Here is a 23538-nt window from a genome sequence, read left to right as displayed (position 1 = left end):
AGTTGAAGAGCTGGACCAATCCAGCCAATCCGCGCACGCGAAACCAGGCAGGGGACCAATGGTGGGTCGGAGGTGGGGTTAAATCCTTTGACAGGCCGGCGAAAAATGCTCAGCCAATGGGTGTGCCGCTTCTAGCTGGCGTGCCCAATCGCGGGTCGGCTCCCGAGCAGCAACGCCCCGGGGGCCTGTAAGCCAATCGGCGCGAAGTTGCCGGCCTCCTTACCCAATCGCGTGGAGTCAAGTCGCTTGAAAGGCGTCCTGAGCGAACTATAATTCCCATGATGCTTTGGGCCTTTGCCATTCCATTGGAAGAGCCCTTTGAATCGCAATTCAAAGCTCGAGGTGCACCTTGGGAACTGTAGTTTCCAGCCAACTGAGACTCCCAAGGGTGCAGCTTCTTTCCATGCAGAGCTATAATTCCCACTCCATCCCCTTTGAAAAGGTGAAACCACTCTTGGGATTGGACAGCTGACAAGGGAATGCCGGCGCCGCATGCAAACTACAGTTCCCAGTATGGAAATCTCTGCCCTTTTAAACAGACCCTATGTTTCTGGGATGCGGGTGGTGCTTTGGGTTAAATCACAGAGCCTAGGGCTTGCTGATCAGAAGGTCGGCGGTTCAAATCCCCGTGACAGGGTGATCTCCCGTTGATTGGTTCCTGCTCCTGCCAACCTAGCAGTTTGAAAGCAAGTCAAAGTGCAAGTAGTTAAATAAGTACCGCTCCGGTGGGAAGGTCAAGGGCGTTTCCGCGCGCTGCTCTGGTTCGCCAGACGCGGCTTAGCCATGCTGGTCACATGACACGGAAGCTGAGCGCCACGACCCCAGAGTCAGACATTACTGCACCTAATGGTCAGGGGTCTCTTTACATTTATGTTTCTGTGAAGCTGTATAATTTCACATTCCCATAACATTTGGGAAAAGATAAATATATATTCATGGGTAATTTATTATTATTATTATTATTATTATTAGCTGCCCGGCCACGCGTTGCTGTGGGTTTTTTTGCTTTTTTAAATTCTGAGCCCGAAAGTATTCTGGAAGCTCCTGTTTTCATTCTTCCCTGTCCCTGTAGAGTAGGGGTCAGCAAGGGGCCGGGCCGGTGGTATTGATCACTTGGGACTGTGTGTGTTCATCATCCGAAGTTGCGGCGGCCATTTTAAGTGAGGGCACTGGCCACTTTTTGGAGGCCTTCTGTGGGCCTTGCTCCGGGTTTTTTTTTTTACTGTAAAAGTGCAACCCCCCTCCTCACAATTAACTGGCCCCATGCTCTACGCCATTAAAACGAGCATTATCCCAGTCCCAAAATTATGCACTCCAGCAACAAAATCCCCTCAGAGCCGGTCTTACCTCTCAGACAGTCTTTGGCTTATTTTGCTCTGTTGTAATAATTTTAAGGTATTTTATTTATATATAATAATTGTTATTAATGTACCCAAACAAATAAGGCCACATGTCTGAAAACCAGCTCAGGAAGACAGGCCTCACTCCCAACTGACCAAGTATTTCTTTGTCTCAGGAACAAGGGGGGTGATAATCTCTGGCACCCTGATATCTGAGTGTCAGACAAAAAGGTGTGATTCACTTGGCTGGGAGATAGGGAAATGTGGGAAATATCTTTTGTTTTACTTGATGGGTTTTGGTGGAGGGCAAGAGGAGACATGGGGCAGGGTCCAAGATGCTCAGATGATTGCTACCAGACCCTCCCAATTGGTGATGTAATTCTAATGTATGGAGGGGTGGTCTTGAGCTGGAGGGGGCAATTTCAAAAATCTACATAGGAGCTTGCTTGCGCGCCTTTCTTCGAGGTCTTTTGCTTGCAAAAACACCCTGCTGCAGCAGTTCTAATAAAGGGCTACCGCCTTGCTTTGGGAGATTCTGTATCGCCTCTATTGAGAGCAGGGGAGCCCTGCTAAGGCTCTTCCCCGGGTTCGTGGACTCCCTTCTGTTGTTGAACCTAATTTGTATAACAGCTCCCCTCCCTTCCGCAACTGCCCTGCCTCCTGCTCTGTCTTTTTTCCACATTTCCACTAAGCAGTTTGTGTCAGAAAGTCCTTGGGTGCTTACAGATGGCAGTTATAAAATGGTGGACAGGCATTTCTTTTTGGTGGAGGTCTGATGACGTCAACAGGCAATCCGCCTTTCTATGGGATGCTGTTGGAGTCTTCAGTTCTGTTGCTGGTGACACGTAATTTTTTGCCTTTATCTATATTTTAGGCATGACAGGTGTGGTTTTTTTATTATGCTAGATCCTTCCTCGATGGTCATGTTACACTTTGTCCTAATTTGATGGTTTGAATCCCACAGATGAAGGGCTAGTGAAGGAATTCAACGAGGAAATTATTGCTGCTCATTTTCCTTTGGGATGATCGAAAAGTGCTGCGAGAGGCTTTGTCCTTTTGGGGGTCAATTCAATGAAAGAAATAAAAATAATTGAAAGGGCTGGCTGGAGGGGTTGGCAAATGGAGGCTGACAAGGTTGTGGGTTCGAGTTCCATTTCATATTTATTTCTGGGAAATATTTTATCTTTTTTCTCCATTTTCATAGCTTTCCATATAAACATACATATACATGCTTCTTTTTATCTCTCCAGCAGAAAATACCTTTCAATATTTTGGCAAGTATATATATTTCTCTTTCTTTAAGGAAATAAATAGAACATGCACTCGTCTATTCCGCACAATTTATAAACCGTTCCGTCCTCATTCTTCGACAACATACATTTCGTTCGTCTGATGCACCCATTTTACAGTTGACAACTGTCAATTTGCTCTGTTCTTAGACACGCCACAAATGAAATAATAATACCAATAATATCAATCATTTTCCAGAACTGTCAAATAAAAAATATCTTTTTTATACGACATTCAATGTGCCCATTGTATAGTTTTGTCCTCCATGTTCCTCTCGACAGCCTTAAAAAGTGCAATAATACTACAAAACTTCACCAATCATATTTATTGTAGTAATTGTCCGATAAAACGTATTTGGCATTCCTTGAGGAAATATCCATAAAGGTCCCTTTTTGCGGATTTTTGCTGTGTCAATGCGCCCCACTTTTTACGACATTATTCTTATTCCCTCCCCCCCAATTGACTGAATGACTGAACACCCAGGGGTTTTAATCATCCCTTCGGGTGCAGAGATATCAAAAAACCAAAATAATCATACAAAACTTCACCAATAAATCTGGGATTTCTGAGTAACTGAAAACAGCAAACTGCCGAAATGTGGCAAGGCGGAGATTTCAAAGGCCAGGATTGGTTTTGGGGGTGATTGTAGATCTGAGGGCCCTGCCTATCTCTTTCCACGTTGGAACTCCCTACCACTTGAGCAGAAAAAGGAACGATCCCCATTTTTGGAGGGCGAAATAAATGGATGTCCGTTTTTCGTCCGTTTGGGAGTTCTTTCCATTGGAACTCCCCACCACTTGAACAAAGAGACATCGCACGAACTGCAGCAAAAGGAACGGAGCCCATGTGTGTTTTTTGCCCGATTGGGAGTTCTTTCCATTGGAACTCCCTGCCACTTGAAGAAGGCTCACATCAGGTCGTCCAGGAGGTTGGGGCTGGCAACCCAGTCGAGGGTTCGCGGCTCGGACGCCGCCATGATCATGCACAGGAACTGCTTGCCCGTCCGCTTGTCCACGGGGTAGATGGTGGTGGGGGTGAAACGTCGGCCGCCCTCCACGAAGGCGCACAGCCGCTCGTAGACCTGCGGGAACTCGCGGCGCAGCACCACACCCCGGGTGCGAAGTTCGCGCTGGATGTGCACGAAGCACACCTCCCGGGCCCGCCGGCCCACCTCGCCCTCCTGCCCCAGGTCGGCTGTCCCTGGCGGCGGCGTCAGAATCAGCGTCTCCATGTCGCCTTCGGCGTGTGCCGGGCCGGGCGCCGAAGCCAGCGCCACCTTGGCGTGTTTGCGGACCACGGGCGCCGGGCGCTCGCCAGGCACCGCTTTCCCGCCCACCGCCACAGTGACGTTGAGCACGAAGCACTCGCCAGGGTCGTAGTCCTCCCCGGCGCGGCGCAAATCCCCGGCGTAGGAGCCCAGGTTGCCGGCATAGGCGCCCAGCTCTCGGAGCGACAGGTACGTTGGCGACATGAGCAGGCTCTCCAGGCCAAAGCGGAGGAAGTTCTCGGCCGAGCCGGGGCTGGGGAAACCGAGGAAGAGGACACCGCGCCCGCGAGACAGGAAGCCCACGCGGGCCACGCGGGAAAAGGCCCGGTGCGCCGGCGCGTCCTCGCGGCAGAAGCGCAGCACGTTGCGGCAGGCGCTGCCGGCGCGGCCGAAGACGCAGCGCTCCTTGTGCGATGCCCAGTCTTGCCGCCGGCAGTGCCGCGAGCAGTAGACGGTGCGGCAGCTGTGGCACGACTTGAAGTAGAGACAGGCGTGGAACATGGCCTCTGTGCGGCCGCAACGGGCGTTGGAGCACATGAGGATGTCGTCCTCGTCGGTGCTGGCGTCCGGAGAGCTGGCATCGTGCACCGGCGGCTCTTTGGCGGTGCCGATCAGGCGCCGGAGCTGCTCGGAGAAGTCGCCCGTTTCACCCGCCGGCGGCGGCTTGTAGTCAATCACCAAGTCAGTGATGAGCTCGTCCAGCTGCTCCAGGCTGCGTTGGCGCGCCGAGATCTCGGGCGCGTCCCGGCGCCCGTCGGCGCGGATGTCGTTGTCGGTGATGGTGATCTCGGGCGTGACAAACCATCCGGTGCGCCCATCGCCGGGCGGCTTCTCCAGCAGCGAGTTCTCCGACAGCGAGAGGGCGGCGTAGCGTTTCGGTGAGCTGGAGAGCGTCACCACCACGGGCGAGGGGCGCCGGGTGTCAGGGGATAGGGCCCGCGGTGCCTCGCGGCGCGCCAGAAGGTTCTCGTAGCTGCGCCCGCGCCAAAGCGGCTGGTCCGGGCACCCGCGCGGCGTCAAAATGTTGTCCCACGACTTGGAGTAGCTGCGCGTGTCAGCTCCCAAGCGCGGCGTGCCTGCGTGCCAGGAGGATAGGGGGGTGCGGGGGGCCGCCGGCGGGTAGCGGCAAACCTGCCAAGTCTGGTAGGGCGGCGCTGTCCGGGCGGGCGGGTACCAGCCGTCATAAGGGGCGCTGTGCGGATGAGGGTATGTCCGCGAAATGGGCTCCCGGACCTGGGCGTAGAAGGCGTGGGGGTCTTCGCCGTAAAACGGGGGCTCGGCACCATAGTATGTCCGCCCGGGCGCCTCCTGGACGGGGTACGTCCCGCTGTGGGCGTCAACAAAAAGGGTCCTTGCCGGGATCGGGCGGAAGCCGGTTTGGGGGGGTGGCTCGTCGGCATAAAACGGGCCGCTGTAAGGTGGTGCGTATCCTCCGTCGTAGGCGTCGGCATAGAATATCTTGAGGGGTGTCGGTTGCGGGTATGGGAGGCACCCGCTCTCGCCCGCGTTGTACAGTTCTCCCGGCGCCCGTTGCTCCCCGCTGTAGGTGTCGCTGGGCGTCGGCGTGCGGGACATGGGCGCCGGCCAGATGCCAGGCACGGTCAAGCCACGAGCGGGAGGGAAGTCGCTCCTTCCCGGGGCGCGGGCAGCGTGCCGCAGTGCTGCTTCGTCGGGCTTGATGTCCAGGCGCCGGCGTGGGGCCCTCGCCTCCGCCGGCGGGGCGTTGCCGCCGTAATGAGTGCCCGAAAAAGGGGAGATGCGGCTGCGCTGCGGCTGCAGCTTCACCGGGTGCAGCTCGTTGGCCAGGCTGCGTCCGCGCCGGGCCGGAGGCGAGGCAGCCGGGGCGAAGGCTGGCGGGGCACGGGGGGCGCTTTTGGAGCGCGCCCGGCGCGCCGGGTCTGGGTCTTTGGGGGCATCTCTTCCCCGACGAGGTTGTGGCGGCTTGCAGGCGGCAGGCGGTGGCTCATCGTCCAGCGACTCCAGGAAGTCGAAGCTGCGGCAGTGGCGTTTGTGGAAGGGCTGCGGTGTCGCCGACATGGCAGGCTGGTGCGGTACGGGGAAGGGCGAGGCCGTTTGGACGTCGCGGTAGACCGTCGACGACAGGAGATCCGGCGGGTCGGTGCGGGTCATTTTCAAAAAGGCAGGCCCCTCTCTGTGCCGTCCTCAGTGCGAATCCTTCAGGAATGAAAGGAGAAACGGCCGTGAGAGGTCAAGTGGCAGGGGGTTCCGCCGTTTATGGCATATAGATTCCTGCCTTTTAGAGACTTCCAGGGTTATTTTCCCGTGGAGGAAAATGAACTGTGAGAGTTTTAAGGCAGTGAAGGAGCATAGTTGATATCAGAGGGAAATAGATAAGCTAAGATTTCTTTATTGTCATTGTACAAGTACAAGTACAACGTTGTACAAGTTGAAAGTGCAACGAAATTGAATGCCATTCCATAAAAACAAGAAAAAAAACAAAAAAACACATTTTCAGAAATGTGGTTTCCCTCTAGGAATTGTAGTTCGCTGGCGTGTGGAGAGCTGCCGTTTCCAGAATTCCCCACATGGTTAAACTACTCTAGAAACTGCTGAATCTCTATTATAAATCCCTATTTATACTGAATCCCATGTACAAAGATGCTCAGCGCATGAAACTACAGTTCCCAGGATCCTAGCAGCCAAGACCCTTATGTTGGGGGACTGCTATTCCTATCTCAGAGGGAGCTCTGGGAATTGTTGCTCTCTGAGGGGATATGTAGGAGACACAACCTTGGGAACTTCCTGCCTTTTGATATGTTGGAGACAAAATCCTGGCAACTCCTTTCCTTTTGTTATGTAGCAAACAAAATCTGGGAAACTCCCTGCCTCTAGATGTCTAGCAGTCTTGAGAAGCCTCTCGGTGCCAAATAGGGCATCCCTGTTTCTGGTTATCTGGGAATCTGGGGAACTCCTGGCTTCGTGATCTCTGGCAATCTGGGGAACTCCCTGCCTTTTGATAGGTAGCAGGTAAAGGTTGGCAACTCCTTGCTTCTTAATTTCAAGCTGTTCGCAGCTACCCAGAGCGGGGCATCCTACCTGGCCTGGCAGGCATCGCTGGGCCTTGGGACGGCGCTCCATGCTGCTCCTCAGGGTGTCAGGCGAGGATCCTAGATTTCAGAACATGAGAATGGAAGGTGGGGGTGACAAGGGTCAGCTGCGCTCAGCTGTGGGGGGGGGAGGCAAACACACTCTGGACATGCCCAGGGGTACCCTTGGCTAGCTTGGGTATAAAGCCGGGCAGGGCCTAAGAGTCACATGACCAACCACTTGGGTGAGGCTGTGGGTGAAGGAGGAGCAGGCTGCTCCCCTTCTGTCCCCCACAATTGGACCAGGCAGCCCCCCCCTAAATTGGACCAGGCAGCCCCCCCCTAAATTGGACCAGGCAGTTCCCCCACTAAATTGCACCAGACATGTCCCCCCCCCTAAATTGGACCAGGCAGCTCCCCACACTAAATTGGAACAGGCTGCTTTCCTACAGTTGGACCAGGCTGCTTCCCTTCTGTCCCCCTCAATTGGACCAGGTAGCCCCCCCACTAAATTGGACCAGGCACAGCTCCCCCCCCTAAATTGGACCAGGCACCCCCCGCACTAAATTGGACCAGGCAACCCCCCCCTAAATTGGACCAGGCAACTCCCCCCACTAAATTGAACCAGGCAGCTCCCCCACTAAATTGGACCAGGCAGGCCCCCCCCACTAAATTGGACCAGGCAGCCCCCACCCACTAAATTGGACCAGGCAGCCCCCCACTAAAGTGGACCAGGCAGTTCCCCCCCAGTAAACTGGACCAGGCAGCTCCCCCCACTAAACTGGACCAGACTGCTTTCCTACAATTGGACCAGGTTGCTTCCCTTCTGTCCCCCACAATTGGACCAGACAGCCCCCCCCACTAAATTGGACCAGGCACCCCCCCTAAATTGGACCAGGCAGCTCCCCCCTAAATTGGACCAGGCAGCCCCCCCCACTAAATTGGACCAGGCAGCCCCCAACTCAATTGGACCTGGGAGCTACCCACACTAAAGTGGACCAGGCAGCCCCCCCACTAAATTGGACCAGACAGCCCCCCCACTAAATTGGACCAGGCACCCCCCCTAAATTGGACCAGGCAGCTCCCCCCCTAAATTGGACCAGGCAGCCCCCCTCAATTGCACCAGGTAGCCCCCCCCCTAAATTGGAACAGGCAGCCCCCCTCAATTGCACCAGGTAGCCCCCCCCCTAAATTGGAACAGGCAGCTCCCCCCACTAAATTGGACCAGGCAGCCCCCACCCACTAAATTGGACCAGGCTCCTCCCTTACGATTGGATCAGGCTGCTCCCCCTCTGTCCCCCACAACTGGACCAGGCTGCTCTCCTACAATTGGACCAGGCTGCTCCCCTACAATTGGATCAAGCTGCTCCCCCTCCGCCGTCCACAATTGGACCATCCCGCTCCACCTCCCTCCGCAAATGGTTTCATCTGCCTCCCACCCGTCTGCGGCCGAGCCGAACCATCGGGTGCGGATGGCGGGGGTGGGATGGGGTAACTGCGGGCCCAACGTCACCGCGGCAGAAACAACCTCGAGAAGGAGGGCGGAGACCCCCCCCCCCGGTAATCGTTTCAACGGCGGTCGGTGTCGCTCCCGAGGGGCTCCCCCCCACCGGACAAGGAAGAAAGGGCGATGATCTATGCCAATTCCTCCCCCCCCCCCGCGCGGTCAGCTATAATTGAAGGAGCCCAAAGCGCCCGACATCGCCTCACCTGTTCGCTCCGGCGTCGCCGCAGTGGCGGAAGCTTTCCAGCTCCGCAGCGCCACCGCGTGGCCGCTGGGAGAAAGAGCGCATTAAAGGGGCCGCAGCTGGGAAATGGCTGGGGCGGGAAGCAGGCGGATGTCCAATGGGAGGTGGGGACGTAGTTCAACAGGTACGTAGGTGAGGCGGGCGATGAAGCTGGGCAAAGAGCAGGTGTGGGTTAGAGTGGCTGGGGAAGCTCAGCTATATGGCCGGGGTTTAAATAAATAATAATAATAATAATCGGAAGGTTGATGTGCAACTGGTGCAGTACAAAGTCAGGAATCCAACCGGTCCCAGATAAGTGGAGGAAGCGCTTGACCTGGGGAGCTGCTGCCCAAACCCAAGCAATGAACCTGCATTCCTCCAGGCTGGGAAGGCGCCCAGGGGCAGCAGGCAGAAGTCCAACTGGGAGGGTTGGATGTCCAATGGGTGAAACCCTGTTGGAGGGAGCGGAGGTGGGACTTAGGTAAGGAGCAGATGTGGGTTAGCGGAAGGCATGTGTACAACTGGTGCAGCACAAAGAGGCGGGAGTCCAACCTGCAAAGACCCAAATCCATAGAGGCGCCACTTGAATTGGGGAGCTGCTGCCCAAGGCAAGCAGGAGCCCAAGCAATGAACCTACATCAATCCAGGCTGTGAAGCCACTCAAGGGCAGCAGGCAGAAGTCCAGCCAGGGAAGCAGTGAATCCAGATGAGGACGATTTGCTGTTCAGGGGGCTTCTTCTTCCGTTGTCATTACTGTTGCCGTTTTAATAGCTCAATATTAGTATTAATTGAATAGTTTTAGTAAATTGTGTTTGTATTTTTGTATACAGCTTGTATCCACATTTTATTGTTTTAAATGATTATTTAACCACCCCTCCAAGTTTTTTAGGTGCTCTTTTTTTTAATCGGCTTGACACCTGGAAAAATAGTAATAAAACATTTTTTTATTATTAATATGTTTGTACACACATATGTATAATCATAGACATGGATGTGAAAAATTTAAATTCTAAATACACCCCTCCCCAAACTGAGGCTGCGATATAGCTTTTCTCCTGCATTGCCCCGGCATGTTCTCTCTCCATCTGCTCCTCTTCGGAAAGCTGGCTGGACTTGGCACGCAGTAAGTGCCAGCGGGCGGAAGTTCCACTGGGCGCCTGGCCTGTGCTTGGCATTGTATCTCGGTGACGCACCTTGCACCTGTCTCTGTTTTTCTCCTCGTTTTTCTCCTTCTCTCTCCTTTTCCCCCTCCTTTGAACTCCTATCAAGTTGGCATCCCCCAAAGGATTCTGGGAAATGTAGTTTGAAGTGTCTAAGGTGCCTTTCGACACAGCATCCCCGCAAAGGATTCTGGGAGCCGTAGTCTAAGGGTGTGGTGAGCAGGAGACCCCTATTCCCCTCCCAAGGAGCACTGCGATAGGCCCTTTCAGTGTGGCGCCCCCGCAAGGGATTCTGGGAGTTGTAGCAGGCAAGCAGACAAAACGGGCCGCAGGTTCAAGATGCGCAAACAATTTTATTTGCTTTATTTGATTTGCGGAAAGAGGAAACGGGCTGCCAGTTGGGACGTGGCTTTTCCCACTCGTTAATAGTCGATCTCTGGGAAGCAGAAGAAGGGAGAGAAGGGGGTGGGTGGGTGGGTGGGGAGACCCTGGGTGCCCCAGGACGCCCGGCCGAGATCACTCGGGGCCCCCAGGATTTCGAGGCTTTGTCCTCACTGCGCCTTGGGGCCCTTTTCGAGAGGTTTTCCGATGTCCCGCCCTCGGAGCTTGAGGCCTGGTGGGAAACAAGAGTGGGGGGTCAGCTGTGTACCCCGGAACGCCCCGGCCCCCCAAACCCAGAACCCGACCCCGCTTACCGATGGCTCTCTCAATCTTGCCCAGCACCTGGTTGTTGGGGATGGCCTTCCCCGATTCGTAGTCGGCAATGACCTGCGGCTTCTCATTGATTTTCTGAAAGAGAGAGGGGCATCCCAGGTGAGGCAGGTGGCTCTGGGGGCAAACACGAGTTTGTTTGTTTTTTTTAAAAAAATTAAACATACTTTATTTAGATTTCCACAATCACAAACAATAACAGTAACAATAACACAAAGAAAAGTACAAAAAATAGCAATCACAATCCTTTTTCTTCATTATAGTTGACCCGCTTACCAATTCTTAAATCCTAACTTCATTTTTTATTCATCCAGATTTCATATTTCGCTTTTCTCAACTTACCTCTTTCTCTCTCTTTTTTCTTAGTGGGTATTACATGAAAATGAGAGATGCCTCAAAAAAAAATATGAAAAGAAAAGAAAAGGAAAGGAAAAGGAAAAAAGAAAAAAAAAGAAAACAACAACAAAAAAGAGAAAAAACACTGGTAATACAGAATCAACAGTTGACCTCCGATTATACTTGTTGCGTCATTATTTCTACCATTTTCCCACACACGGATCCACATCATTATATCATCTTCTTTGTTTCCAACCCATTTTTGAAGTATCATTATTCTTATTTTACAATAATTTTACAAACACGAGTTTTTGGGCCAGAATTACCGTGGCTGAACAGGGCGAAAAGCACATTCCTTTTTCAAAACAAGAAGAAGAGGAAGAGGAGGAGGAGGAAGAAGAAGAAGAAGAAGAGCTTCTCGTTTTCTAATAATTACCGTAGCCAAGTCCTTCTGGGTGAGCCCCTTGCCCTGCCGCCCCTGCTGGATCACTTTGCCCACCTCAAGGGGCACCCGGTCGTGATGCAGTTCCTCCGTCTCGCGGTCCAGCTTCGCCGTGTTCTTCGTGATGGAGTGCTGCTTGTTCTGGCCTGCCGCCCCTGCAAGGAGGGACACACAGAGGCCATCAACACAGCAACATCACTTCCTGCCTGGGCAGGAAGCCAACACGCCACCTATGTCTCTCTCCCCCGGTAAAAAAAACCCTGCGGGTATAGGGCAGTAAATCAATTCAATAAATAAATAAATATAATAATAATGAGTAAATTTCGCTGGAGGAAAACTCAGGCAGCAGGGGGAGCTTACATTTCTTAGAGGTCTCCACGTCGTCGCCTCTTCTCTGAGCTGCAAGGACAGCCTGGGGAACAAAAAAGGGAACATTAGGGGAGCCCTAAAAAGAATGATAGTAGGCGCTGTTAAACCACAGAGCCTAGGGCTTGCCAATTGGAAGGTTGGCAGTTCGAATCGCCGCAACAGGGTGAGCTCCCGTTGCTGGGTCCCTGCTCCTGCCAACCTAGCAGTTCGAAAGCATGTCAAAGCGCAAGTAGATCAATAGGTACTGCTCCGGCGGGAAGGTAAACAGCGTTTCTGTGCACTGCTCTGGTTCGCCAGAAGCGGCGTAGTCATGCTGGCCACATGACCTGGAAGTTGTACGCCGGCTCCCTCGGCCAGTAAAGCGAGATGAGCGCTGCAACCCTAGAGTCGTTCGCAACTGGACCTAATGGTCAGAGGTCCCTTTACCTTAAAAAGAATGATTATTAATTCTTTTTAATTAATGAATTTTGTATTCAATGATGTTTACTAAAGATTTATTGGTTTGCAAAAGTTAATTCTTATTCTTGGGATTTTATATAGAGATATAGAGATTTATTTATTCAGATTTGTTATTTGATTTATTAAATCAGCGCTAAAACAAACCCCTCCTTTTCCCCCGCTAGAGAGCTCAAAGTAAAGTAGCTGTTGTGCTGCTCTGGCTGCTCATTCGAACCCAACAAAACAACAACCCTGTGAGGTAGGTAAAGCTGAGCATTAACTACTTCTTCTTCTTCATCATCATCATCATCACAATCCAACCAGGGCCCTAATATAATCACCACAATCACAATCCAACTGGGGCCCTGTCTAATATAATCACCACAATCACAACCCAACCAGGGTTCTGTCTAATATAACCATCATAATCACAATCCAACCAGGGTCCTGTCTAGGATAATCACAATAAAACCAGGGCCTGTCTCATATAATCACCATAATCACAATCCAACCAGGGTCCTGTCTAATATAATCACATTCGAACCAAGGTCATATATTCAAGGTAATGGCCTTAAGATCCCAGAAATTGAGATACACTTCCCCTGTTGCTGAAGGCCCCATTAGAACAAAGGAAGATCCTTTTGGAATTAAACCCCCCCCCCAACCCCGGGGAATTGGAATTTTGCAGGGGAATTGAATGAGGAGCAAAATGACATTTCATGGGAGAAATAGAAAACTTTGGGTCTGTGCAGGAAAAAAAGAAAAGCAGATAAAACTGATGGAATATGTTTGGAATATGCCAAACTGAAAGGAAGCAGAAGAAATCAGGAAGAAGAAGAAACTTTAATAAAGATTGGGGAACATTTACTGATTATTTAAAAACTGTTTGGAAACAACTCGAAATGTTAGCGTAAACATAAAAGGAGCAGTACTGTATTGTTGTTGTTGTTGTTGTTATTCTCCTTCTGGTTGTTCTTATTGTTATTGCAAATACTCTAGCCATCTTAATATGTGTCAAAAATTTTGGAGGAAACAAATAATTAAGGAATTCGATGGATATGCATAAGTAGAGATAAAAGCAAAGGAAGCACGGATGGGGTGGTGGGGCGGAAAGTCGATTTAGTCTTACTTTGGTGTCTCTTAATTTGCACGCATTGTTGTAAAATGAAAAATAACATTTATTTTAAAAAGAAAACAAGGACTTTTGGGGGAAGAAATTTAAGAAAAAAATAGTGACTTTGGGGGGGAGGAACCTGTAGAAAAAATGGAAAACTAATGACTTTTGGGGGGAGAGAACTGCAGGGGAAAAAAACTAATGGCTTTTTCGGGGGGTGAATAAAAAGAAACATTTTGGGGAAAGGCTAAAAAGCCCAATAATTTGTCATGGAATTTAAAAAAAAACGACCTTTTGAGGGGTAATTGCAAAAGAAATGAAAAAAATGACTATTGAGAGGGTGGAAATTTCAATAATAATAAAATATCTTTTGAGCAGAGGAAATTGCAGAAAATAATGAAAAAATAATTATTTTTGAGGGGGGAATTACAAATAATAACAATAACAATAATAATAATGAAATTTGAGGGGAGGAAATTGCAGAAAAAATGCTTACTTTTGAGGGGAGGAAATTGCAGTAACAACTACTTTTGAGGCGGTGAATTAGCGGGGGGGGGGGAATTTGGGGAAAAGCCTAAAAATCCCAACATTTTGACATGTAATAGTAAAAAAAAAGACCTTTTGAGGAGAAGTTGTGAAAATATTGACATTCTGAGGGAGGAAATTTATTTATTTTTAATCCAATTTAAATTTAATTGAACTTATTTTAAATCCAATTTAAATTGAATGCAACTTATTTATTTTTAATCAAATTAAAAATGAACCAAACTTACTTTTAATACAAATTAAAAATGAATGCAACTTATTTATTTTTGATTAAATTTAAATTGAATTGAGCTTGTTCATTTTGAAATTAAATTTAAATTCAATGGAACTTATTTCTTTTTAATTAACTGAGGAAAAACTTGGGACTTTCTGAGGAGAATGGGGGGGGAAGGCTTGTGGGCGGGTCCTAGAGTGCCGCCATTTTTGCGGGGAACGGCCCAAGCCAATGGGGGCCGCCGGTGGGCGTGGCCTCGGCGGCAAAGGGGCTATGAGGGGCGCGTCCCGGCAGGCCCCCTTCAGAACGCCCCGTGAGAGGGCCGGCGGCGGTTGTGGCACGAGAGGCCTTTGTCCGCCAGCCCGCTCACCTGCTTGGACTTGGCTTGGGCCGCGCTGGGCCCCTTCTTGCGCAGCACCGTCACCGTGTCCCAGTCGCTCTCCGCCATGGCGCTGTTCTGGGTCGCTCGGTCGCCGTGAGAGGCCGTCGCCCAGTGCGAGACGCCCATTGGGCGCTCGTCACAAAGGTCCCGCCTCCGAACAGCCCGCCCGCGAATCGCCTTTCCCTGGCCTGGTGGGGGCGGGGCAGCGATATGGCCGACGCCGAGGACGCCGTCGCGGGATTGGCTGGTTGGTGTGCGTAACGCCCCTTGTTCTTGATGGGGGAGGCCCGTGATAGGGAGTATGCGCAGAAACGACGGTCGGGCTTCCCGGGCTTTAGAGCATGCGCAGAAACGGCGGTGGTGAATCTCCTGGAAGACGTCACCTTAGATATGCCGTATATACACGAAGGGAATGCGCAACTCAATTTTCAAAGCCTTTGAACTCCGAAAGTCTTTGCTATCACCGCAGTATTTTACAATGTCGGCGTTGCATCGGATGCGCAGGCGCAACGTAATTTTTGCCGACGTGATAGGGCCGCGTTGCATTCCAGTCAATACGGTATCGCTCTGGCCTTGTATGGATTAGAAATAGCAGAGCAGGAAGGGGTTAAATCGTGGCCCAGAATGATGACGCAATGCGCACCAGAAAACAGTTAATGTAACCATTAAAACAGAATAGGCAGCATTAACCGTTAATTTAAGGAAACCTGCTCCTTCCTACATTTATTTTTTTTTAAATTGTATATGCGATTTATTTTGGGGGGGGCAGGTTATTCGTCTGTTTCTATTTTGATCATGTATGCTGTGCTTTCACATTGTCATTTAGTCTTGTTAACTTCCCTGCGGGTATAGGGTTGTATATACATTTGGTAAATTATTATTACAGGAATGAATAATAATAAAAAAATAGGAGAGGCACTGTAGGCGGAAAGAGAAACAATAAGGATATGCTGCCCAGTCATTCTAAGAGAAAACAAAATAAAAATTTAAGAATTCCTTCCAGTAGCACCTTAAAGGTAAAGGGACCCCTGAACAAAGGAATTTTTTATTTATTTTGTTTTTACTACGGCAGACAAACACGGCTACCTACCTGTAACATTCTAAGAGAGACTAGGATGAGGAGAGTGTTTGTGCATATATATCATATTATAAGAATATGATGGATTAAATGTAATATTTTGTTGTCGTTCAGTCATGTCCAACTCTTCGTGACCCCATGGACCAGAACACGCCAGGCACACCTATCTTTCACTGCCTCCCGCAGTTTGGCCAAACTCATGCTAGTCACTTCGAGAACAGTGTCCAACCAGCCATCTGTCAGGAATGCTTTGATGGTGTTTCCTGCTTGGCAGGGGATTGGACTGGATGGCCCTTGTGGTCTCTTCCAACTCTTATGATTCTGTGATCTCATCCCCTGTCTTCCCCTTCTCCTTATGCCATCCATCTTTCCCAACATCAGGGTCTTTTCCAGGGAGTCTTCTCTTCTCATGAGGTGGCCAAAGTACTGGAGCCTCAACTTCAGGATCTGTCCTTCCAATGAGCACTCAGGGCTGATTTCTTTAAGGATGGATAAGTTTGATCTTTTAGCAGTCCATGGGACTCTCAAGTCTCCTCCAGCACCATAATTCAAAACCATCCATTCTTCGGCGATCAGTCTTCTTTATGGTCCAGTTCTCACTTCCATACATTACTACTGGGAAAACCATAGCTTTAACTATACTGACCATGGACAAAGACAACAGGCATATAAAATGTAATATAATAATAATAATTAATAATAATCTGTGAAACCCCCTCCCACGAGATGTCAAAGAGAAAAACAACTACAGTACCAGACTTTTAGAAGACATCTGAAGGCAGCCCTGTTTAGGGAAGCTTTTAATGTTTAATAGACTATTGCTTTTTAATATTCTGTTGGAAGCCGCCCAGAGTGGCTGGGGAAACCTAGCCAGATAGGTGGGGTATAATTTATTTATTTATTATTATCTTGATGGCGTTCTGCAATTTCTGCAGCAGTGAATCGTAGTATACTTTGGTAATTGTGGTACCCTTTACCAGAAAATCCATCATCACTACTCTGCACTGGTCCCAAAAGACTGTGAGCATGACCTTGCCCACTGACGGTTGGACATGTGCCTACTTGGGATGTGGTGAAGCAGAGTGCTTCCATTGTTTGGACTGGGATTTAGTCTCTGGGTCATAATGAAGGATCCATGTTTCATCCTGAGTAATTAGTCAGGCAAAGAACTCATCAAATCTCATGAGCATGTGACTCGTTCCTGTTTCTGGAAAGGCATCAGCAGCCGGGGAACCCTCTGCAGACACCTTTCAAATGGTCATGGATTATTTTTTTCTACAGAGCCCACACTGGCCTTGACATCTGCAGCTAGTTGGTGAATGGTTATGCGGCGAATGGTGTCTTCATCAATGGCGGACTGTGATCGCCCAGGAATGGGAGCCGTTCCACTGAAGTCCAACCAGTGCTTGACTACGTCATACGATGGGGCACCATTCCCATAAGTCACTTTCATCTCATCAAACGTCTCCCGTGGTGTGCACCCTTTCAAGTACAGGAACCTGATGACTGCTCTGCATTCAACTGGTTCCATTATCAGGCGTAGAGAAACTGTTAGGCGTTCAGAGCTACAAATTACCATGTCACCTATGGAGAGATGTATCATTATACGTGTGCAATTTCACCCTCCTGATAACCAGAAGTGGGACAGGGGAAATCTTTAATGAACGACCCTTGTATTTCCCAGAGACAGTCCCAGATTTACGGAAGCCATCCCAGTTTCTGATTTGATCCATTTTTCTTTATGACATCCCTATTTTCATGGGAGAATGGTTGGAGGAGATGGACTAGGATGTCCCAATTTTCATCAGGGAAATATCAGAGGTGTGACAGGATGTCCCTATTTTCACTGGAGAAGTGTTGGAGGAGATTGAGTATGGAATCGTAGTTGTTTGCATATATGAGACCTCTGAGTATAGGGCGGTTTATAAATTCAGTAAATAATAATCATATCACAGACTTATTTTCGTTTATTCCCTTTTCATGCTCCTCTCATTTCCTTCTGTCAAAATATTCTCAATAGAAAAGCAGAATCAATGTGTACCTTTGGGGCGTGTTGCCCGTTCTAAGGTGCCAATGGGATGCTTCTCCCGCCCAGCTGGATAAAAGCAGCCAGTTTAAAAAAGGTAAAAAAAGGAGAGAGGTGAATCGTAGAATATTTTTATTGGCACTCTGGTTTGCAAAGAATTCCTTTAGAGGGCACGGGGGACGCAGGCAGGAAAGATCTGGCAAGATGCAGCGGGGAGAACAGAAGCCGGCTCAGAGGAACTGGACGGTCCCGTTCTGAATGGCCTGCAAGGAAAATGAAAGGGACATAGTGATGAAGGGACCCTTTGGACTCAAACTGAGAGACGTTCTAGGCGGAATCTCCTTCCTTGGATTATAAGAAGAGTTTGGATTTGATATCCCGCTTTATCACTACCCTAAGGAGTCTCAAAGCAGCTAACAATCTCCCTTCCTCCCCACAACGAATACTCTGTGAGGTGAGTGGGGCTGAGAGACTTCAGAGAAGTGTGACTAGCCAAAGGTCACCCAGCAGCTGCATGGGGAGGAGCGGGGAAGCGAACCTGGTTCACTAGATTACAAGTCTACCGCTCTTAACCACAGGTCACCCAGCCAAAATAAATAAATAAATAGATTTCTTTTTTTGCAACCTGGCCAGCAGGCCAATCATACCTTCTTCCAATTTTCCCTTCTGGAGGTTCGGTCCTCGGCCGTCCTCTTCTTCATATCTGCGCAGTCTGCAGACACAACCAAGAGGCAGGTTGGATGACCCTCGGGGGTCCCTCCCAACTCTCATTCTATTATTATACAATTCCTCCTGTGACTAGAGGCCCATATTACGTTGATTGATTGACCTGAACTGAAGTTAGGCAAGGAACTGGGCAAAACTGAGGCTTGTCTAGTCCAACTGCCCTTCAGTGCAGGAATCTCAACACAGAATTATACAATGGTAGAGTTGGAAGGGACCCCCAAGGGTCATCTGGTCCAACCTGCAGCAAGGCTGGGGATTGAACCCGCCACATTGGAGTCCTCTGCAGCAAGCAATGGTGGCGTTACTTACGGACTGCAACAATCGCTGTAAAGGGGAGGAAGCACATCCCGGCAGTTCCTACGACGACAGGCGTCAGGTCCACTGGTGCAGCGCATCCTTGCTCTGTGAAGAAAACAACAGCCAGGCCAAAGTTTTAAGATATTTTCTAAACTTTTCCCCCAGGGGCAGCAGAATCAGCTGGGAAGAGAGAAGAGGAGTGCAGGGATATTAAAAATAATAATAATTTTAGGTTGGGTGTTCTTTCTTCTCCATTTGAGCCTACGTGCTTTTGTAGGTTTCATGGTATTTTGCGCATGGTGATCAGTTGTTATTTTTATTGATTATTGTAATCATTGTGATTATAGTTTGAGATATAGGGCAGTATACAAATTTAATAACGAATAATAGTAATAATTTCGTTTGCCATATGGTATTTATCAGTTTTCTATGTTGCGAACAAATCCATGCCAAATTACCCCAAATTTAAGACATCAAATGACATAGATTTAAGCCACCTGCCAGTCTCACCTTCCAGCTTCACGACCTGCCTGATGAGGAGACTGCACGTCACAGTGACCAAGATCACCCCCGTTGGGGTGCTGAAGTCCACTAGCCGCTGAGCTGCAGAAGAGAAAGAGAAGGGAATGGAGAACCCATCACGGCTCCTCAGCTGGAACCCCTGGCAAGCATCCAGGACAGATGCTTCAAAACCTCTGAGGCTCTGCTGACCGACCTGCTGGGTCGGTGATCTGGTGGATCGTGTTCAGGTTGAAGACAACGGTGCCCACGACAAGCAGGGTGACCATTACGGTGTAGAGGAGGAGGAACAGAGGCAGGATGAGGGCAGCCGAGAGTCCTGGGGAGGAAGGGCAATTGTGGAATGGTCGAGTTGGATGGTACCCCTGTGGGTCATCCAGTCCAACCCAAGTCTACTATATCCTTCCAAATGAAACAGACTTTTTTAAAGCAGCAAATTAGCTGCTTTCTCTTCTCCGAAAGCCCCTTCCCATCTCACCCTGATCGTAGCTCCAAAGGATCAGGGCCACAAAGGCAAGTGCCGAAGCCGAGCCCGTCAGTCCATTGACGTAGATGCTGAGCCACTTCCAGGCCTTCCCTCCTGAGGAGTGAGACGGGAGTCAGAGGCTTGGATGGGACCCCTAGGATCATCCAGTCCAACCTGCAGCAAGGCTGTTGGCGGAAGCCCCAAGTTCACCCCCCCCCCCAGGGGGACCTCCAGAAGAAAGATACTCACGGATCTGGAGTTTATGGGGCTGACACAACGGCAAGAGGATCCCCCATCCGGAGAAAGCAGCACTCATCAGGGCTGAGGCAGAGAGCTGGAAGGAGGCCCCCAGCATCATGGAGATTCCTGCAGGATGGAGCCCATTGGGGAGAGGAGATATCAAGCACCTCAGGGAGGAAACACCAATGTTCCTCATGTCAACTTGGTGCCATGCATGGCCCTGGCTCCAAAATTTATGGGTGCCCAGCCCCTTCATGGGAATGTTATGGGTGCTCTGGCATCCAGGACGTTGGCACCCATGGGTCTCTCCTGCAGAGGCTGGGTGAGTGTCCTGAATGCCTGAGGTGAGATCTGAGGTTTGCCCCCCCCCCAAATCCATGGTTACATTGCCCAGGGTTGGACTAGATGACACTCGGGGTCCCTTCCAACTCTACCATTCTACAATGAAGCTAGAAAGATGGATTCAGAGGTTGCTTTCGCTTTCCCTCTCTTCCAACCAGGTCTGCTTCTGGAGCCGCAGAATCATTGGCCCTGTTACATGCCTCTTATCGCTGGAGAAATAGATCGGTGTATGTGTGTGTGGAATAGGAAGTCGCTCTTTTCATCGGAGAAATATTGGTGGGAATCATAGATGGGGAAGGGATCCCAGCGTCATCTAGCAAAGCAAGAATTTCAGGCTCAAGCATCCAGGACCTGGAGGATCAGGGACCCCGTGCGAAACATGGCAAGTGGTAACGCGGGAGGGGAGAGAGCCCGAATTCTCTGCTTCTGCTTTGCTTTGTACCCCACTCAGTTGTCTACTCACCCGGCGTCACATCCAGCTGGGGCGACTCCTTCCAGCCCTGGCGGTTGCTGGCGTTGCATGAGTACAAGCCGCAGTGGGATGTCTCCATCCCGGGGAGGAGAAGAACAACACCCCTTTGGCCCCTGGAGAGCGGTTTCCCGTCCCTTTTCCATTCGATGGCATCCACCGCGCCGCTAGGCACCTGGCACGATAAGCGGATGCCTGGCTTTTGCGGAGAAGGCTCTCTGCGGATGACTGGCTGGGCAGGAGGCTCTGGAAACGGGGGAAAGAACCCTAAAGCTGGAAGGGACCCTGAGGATCATCCAGTCCAACCCCCAGCAAGGCGGGAACCTTTTGCCCCAAAGAACGCAATCCTGTCTCGGAAGGGAACATTTTGCCCTGTTAAGCCTACAGAGGAAAGTCTGCTGTTTTTGATCTTTTGGAGTCCATGGCTCCCTGGACTGGCAGCATTCTTTCTGCAGCTTGCTTGTGGGACTCACCGACACTGGGGTCACCTTGTGTGGGCGGGGGATTTCTCTGTCCTGCCTCGTTTTTGGTGCATGTTCATATGGGACTGCATGTGTGGGGCCCAGCCTGCCTTCCCTGGAATTAAGATATTTAATCTTTCCTGCAACATTCTTCCCGTCCCCTTAAAGAGGACGGGGGCTGCCTAGGGGGAGTAGGGGGAGAGCAGAGAACTTGATCCACCCCTAGGTGGCCAAACTTACTAAGGTCTTCCAGGGGGGTGACCCATGGATCTGGGAATCCTGTGTGCTGCTGCAGAATGTCCCCCGACGAATTCGTTCCCCGCCAAGCAGGCAGCCCTTGATTGGATGTGTTCTCGGGAGCGGGTAGCAGGAAAGGGGACCCCACAGCACCTTTGGCCCACGGGGAGAACAGCCAGAGCAGCACTGCAAAGAAACAGGGACAGAGAATCATAGCTGGCGATGCAGGACATGGGAGCCAGAAATCAGGAGTCAGGGGACTGGATCTCCGAAGGATCCTCTCCTGACCGCAAATTACATCTCCCTTTCCGCTCTGGCTCATCTAGGCAACCCACAAGAGTGGAAAACTGGACTGTGTCCAGGTTGGAAATGTACACAGCCAGATGGGGAAATGTACACAGTCCAGAGTCTGGGCGCAAGTTGGATGCTGTGCAAACCATTACCTGGCGCCAGCAAGCCGCTTGCTGCCATCTTCCTGGTGAAGAAGCAAATCCTCATCTGCAGAGAGAAAGCAGAGGGAGAGAATGAGAGAAGGGACCCTGAGGGTCATCCAGATGGTCTTGAACCTGAAACCTTGGCGTTCTCAGCACCTATGAATATGAATCCCAATCATGAGAAGCGCTGGGAATGGCTCCCTGCGGAACTCACAGACATTGAGGTTCCCTTGTAGGAAGCGGAAGAAAGGCGTCTGCAACACGGGCCTAAATGAGAAATGCCAAAGGAGAGATCCAAAGGACAAAACTATATTTTAATTTTATTTTAATACATAAAAGTTAGGATTTGGATCTAATAGGTCTGTACTGTCCCTCATTGGTCTCCCTATTTCTCCTTCTCTTGCTGCATATCCTATGTTTATTTTTTTATTTTGTACTCCCTCCTTGGTCTCCCAATTTCTCTTGCTGCATATCCCAGCCATGTTGAATATCCTAATTTCTTTTCACTACTGCTCCAAGTTCAAGTCCTACTTGCCAGTTCCTCCGACTGCTCTACTTCTTTCAAATGCTTTCCACTCCTCCCTTGACTCCTCTGGGTCCCTAATTTTGGTCATCATATCAATTTATTCTCTTTGGTTGACATTTCTCAGTCTCGTAGATCTCTAGCATGGTTGTAAGGGCAGGAAAATGTGAGACAGATTCAGAATAGCAAAAGCAGAAATATGTTACAGATAACTATTTAGGATGTATCCTGTGCCCTTTTAAAAGGTGGTCTTTTTGGTGGGGGAGGTTATAGGTTTGTCATTTTTGATGATGATGATAATTTATTTATACCCTGCCCATCTGGCTGGGCTTCCTCAGCCACTCTGGGCGGCTTCCAACAAAATATTAAAATACAATAATCCATCAAACATTAAAAGCTTCCATAAAACGTTATCATGATGCTGTTGAACCCCAAGAACAAGGGCTAGTTAAAAATTGTGATTACTAGTATGTATTTTGTGGGTTTTGTGTTCTGGTTTTCTTCTGCGAGCTGTCCTGAGCCCTCCAGGTATAGGGCAGTATATAAAGTCAATAAATAATAAATACATTCCACCCACCCACCAGTTGCAAATCAGGGTTCTTCTCTAAATTTACGGACTTTCAGCAGTTTGCAAGGAGCAAACAGCTCCAAAGCATGACGGATGCTTGAAGCGGTTTCCCCCAAATTCAGCTGAAAATGCAACACATCGTGAGACTGGAGAAGCCCAGAGAAGTTGCATTTGCAAATGAATTTCCTCCAATTTGCAAGGGATGTGTGTGGAATAATTTTGAGTGCATAGAACATCATAGGGGGTAGGAAGTCAATAGATACATTAAATGTATCCTTGATAGTTGTTCTTGTTGTTCAAGGATGATAGTGATTAAAGCATGCAAACTTTTGAAAACTAAATAAACATCATTTGTAGAAAACGGTTGGCAGTACCTCTCCGGCAGTCCCGCTGGATTATCCTGGGTCCTGGGCGTAGCGGTGAGGGAGAGCCACACAGGAGAGGAGCAGGGAGGACTTTTCTCGCCTTATTGAATCTTGGAAGGCACCCCCGAGGCTCATCCAGCCCAACCCCGGCCAGGCAGGAATCTCAGCCTAGAATCATCGGGTGGTAGAACCAGGAGGGAGGCATTTTTACACTTCCCATCCAGCTGGCAGGCAAGCAAAATGGATGGGAAGTGCCCTTCTCCCTGGGAAAAAGCCTGGCTGCTCCTCGTTTCTCTGGGGACAGTTTCAAGTGACACAGGCCAGACTCCAAGGCAGCTTTTAATGCCACTCACAAATACTCTTCCTGGCTGTTCCTTGTTTCTCAGAACTGATGAGAACACAAA

At 49.9% G+C, this 23538-nt stretch overlaps 3 protein-coding genes across 4 annotated transcripts; all 3 read right to left on the bottom strand.

Moving 5' to 3' along the window:
• Positions 1-2831: 2831 nt before the first annotated feature.
• On the bottom strand, positions 2832-9522 carry AJM1 (apical junction component 1 homolog). Its single transcript, XM_033138139.1, has 4 exons — positions 9309-9522; positions 8655-8842; positions 6955-7025; positions 2832-6072 (listed from the first exon to the last, which is right to left on the bottom strand). Exon 4 carries the CDS (start codon positions 6025-6027, stop codon positions 3538-3540), a length of 2490 nt encoding a protein of 829 aa, XP_032994030.1. The 5' UTR covers positions 6028-6072; positions 6955-7025; positions 8655-8842; positions 9309-9522; the 3' UTR covers positions 2832-3537.
• A 642-nt stretch (positions 9523-10164) lies between these two features.
• On the bottom strand, positions 10165-14489 carry EDF1 (endothelial differentiation related factor 1). The gene is made up of 5 exons (XM_033138101.1): positions 14372-14489; positions 11681-11732; positions 11315-11475; positions 10527-10620; positions 10165-10444 (listed from the first exon to the last, which is right to left on the bottom strand). The coding sequence occupies exons 1-5, from the start codon at positions 14447-14449 to the stop codon at positions 10383-10385; spliced, it is 447 nt and encodes a 148-aa protein (XP_032993992.1). The 5' UTR covers positions 14450-14489; the 3' UTR covers positions 10165-10382.
• A 3117-nt stretch (positions 14490-17606) lies between these two features.
• Positions 17607-23386, bottom strand: LOC117040485. 2 transcript variants are annotated; one of them, XM_033138279.1, is made up of 11 exons: positions 23144-23386; positions 21688-21742; positions 21248-21430; positions 20541-20792; positions 19745-19861; positions 19508-19609; positions 19226-19348; positions 19021-19113; positions 18523-18615; positions 18135-18199; positions 17607-17750 (listed from the first exon to the last, which is right to left on the bottom strand). In XM_033138279.1, the coding sequence occupies exons 2-11, from the start codon at positions 21740-21742 to the stop codon at positions 17718-17720; spliced, it is 1116 nt and encodes a 371-aa protein (XP_032994170.1). In that variant the 5' UTR covers positions 23144-23386; the 3' UTR covers positions 17607-17717. The 2 variants fall into 2 exon arrangements, with proteins under 2 accessions (XP_032994170.1, XP_032994171.1); XM_033138280.1 differs by lacking the exon at positions 20541-20792.
• Between the last annotated feature and the right edge of the window lie 152 nt (positions 23387-23538).

The sequence above is a fragment of the Lacerta agilis genome, chromosome Z, assembly GCF_009819535.1.
Source record: "Lacerta agilis isolate rLacAgi1 chromosome Z, rLacAgi1.pri, whole genome shotgun sequence".
Lineage (NCBI taxonomy): Eukaryota > Metazoa > Chordata > Lepidosauria > Squamata > Lacertidae > Lacerta > Lacerta agilis.
This window is presented reverse-complemented; position numbering and strand designations above follow the sequence as displayed.

What these genes read in the sequence shown, in the direction of transcription:
- LOC117040485 (XM_033138279.1), bottom strand. Translation starts at nt 21,742, where the DNA reads ATGAGGATTTGCTTCTTCACCAGGAAGATGGCAGCAAGCGGCTTGCTG. An exon ending in GCCCCATAAACTCCAGATCC is followed by an intron (nt 19,610 to 19,744) that starts GTGAGTATCTTT and finishes CTCACTCCTCAG; the next exon opens with GAGGGAAGGCCTGGAAGTGG. An exon ending in GAAGGGAAAATTGGAAGAAG is followed by an intron (nt 17,751 to 18,134) that starts GTATGATTGGCC and finishes TTTTCCTTGCAG; the next exon opens with GCCATTCAGAACGGGACCGT.
- EDF1 (XM_033138101.1), bottom strand. Translation starts at nt 14,449, where the DNA reads ATGGCGGAGAGCGACTGGGACACGGTGACGGTGCTGCGCAAGAAGGGG. An exon ending in CCCAGAAGGACTTGGCTACG is followed by an intron (nt 10,621 to 11,314) that starts GTAATTATTAGA and finishes TCTCTCTTTCAG; the next exon opens with AAAATCAATGAGAAGCCGCA. An exon ending in CAAGATTGAGAGAGCCATCG is followed by an intron (nt 10,445 to 10,526) that starts GTAAGCGGGGTC and finishes GTTTCCCACCAG; the next exon opens with GCCTCAAGCTCCGAGGGCGG.
- AJM1 (XM_033138139.1), bottom strand. Translation starts at nt 6,027, where the DNA reads ATGACCCGCACCGACCCGCCGGATCTCCTGTCGTCGACGGTCTACCGC.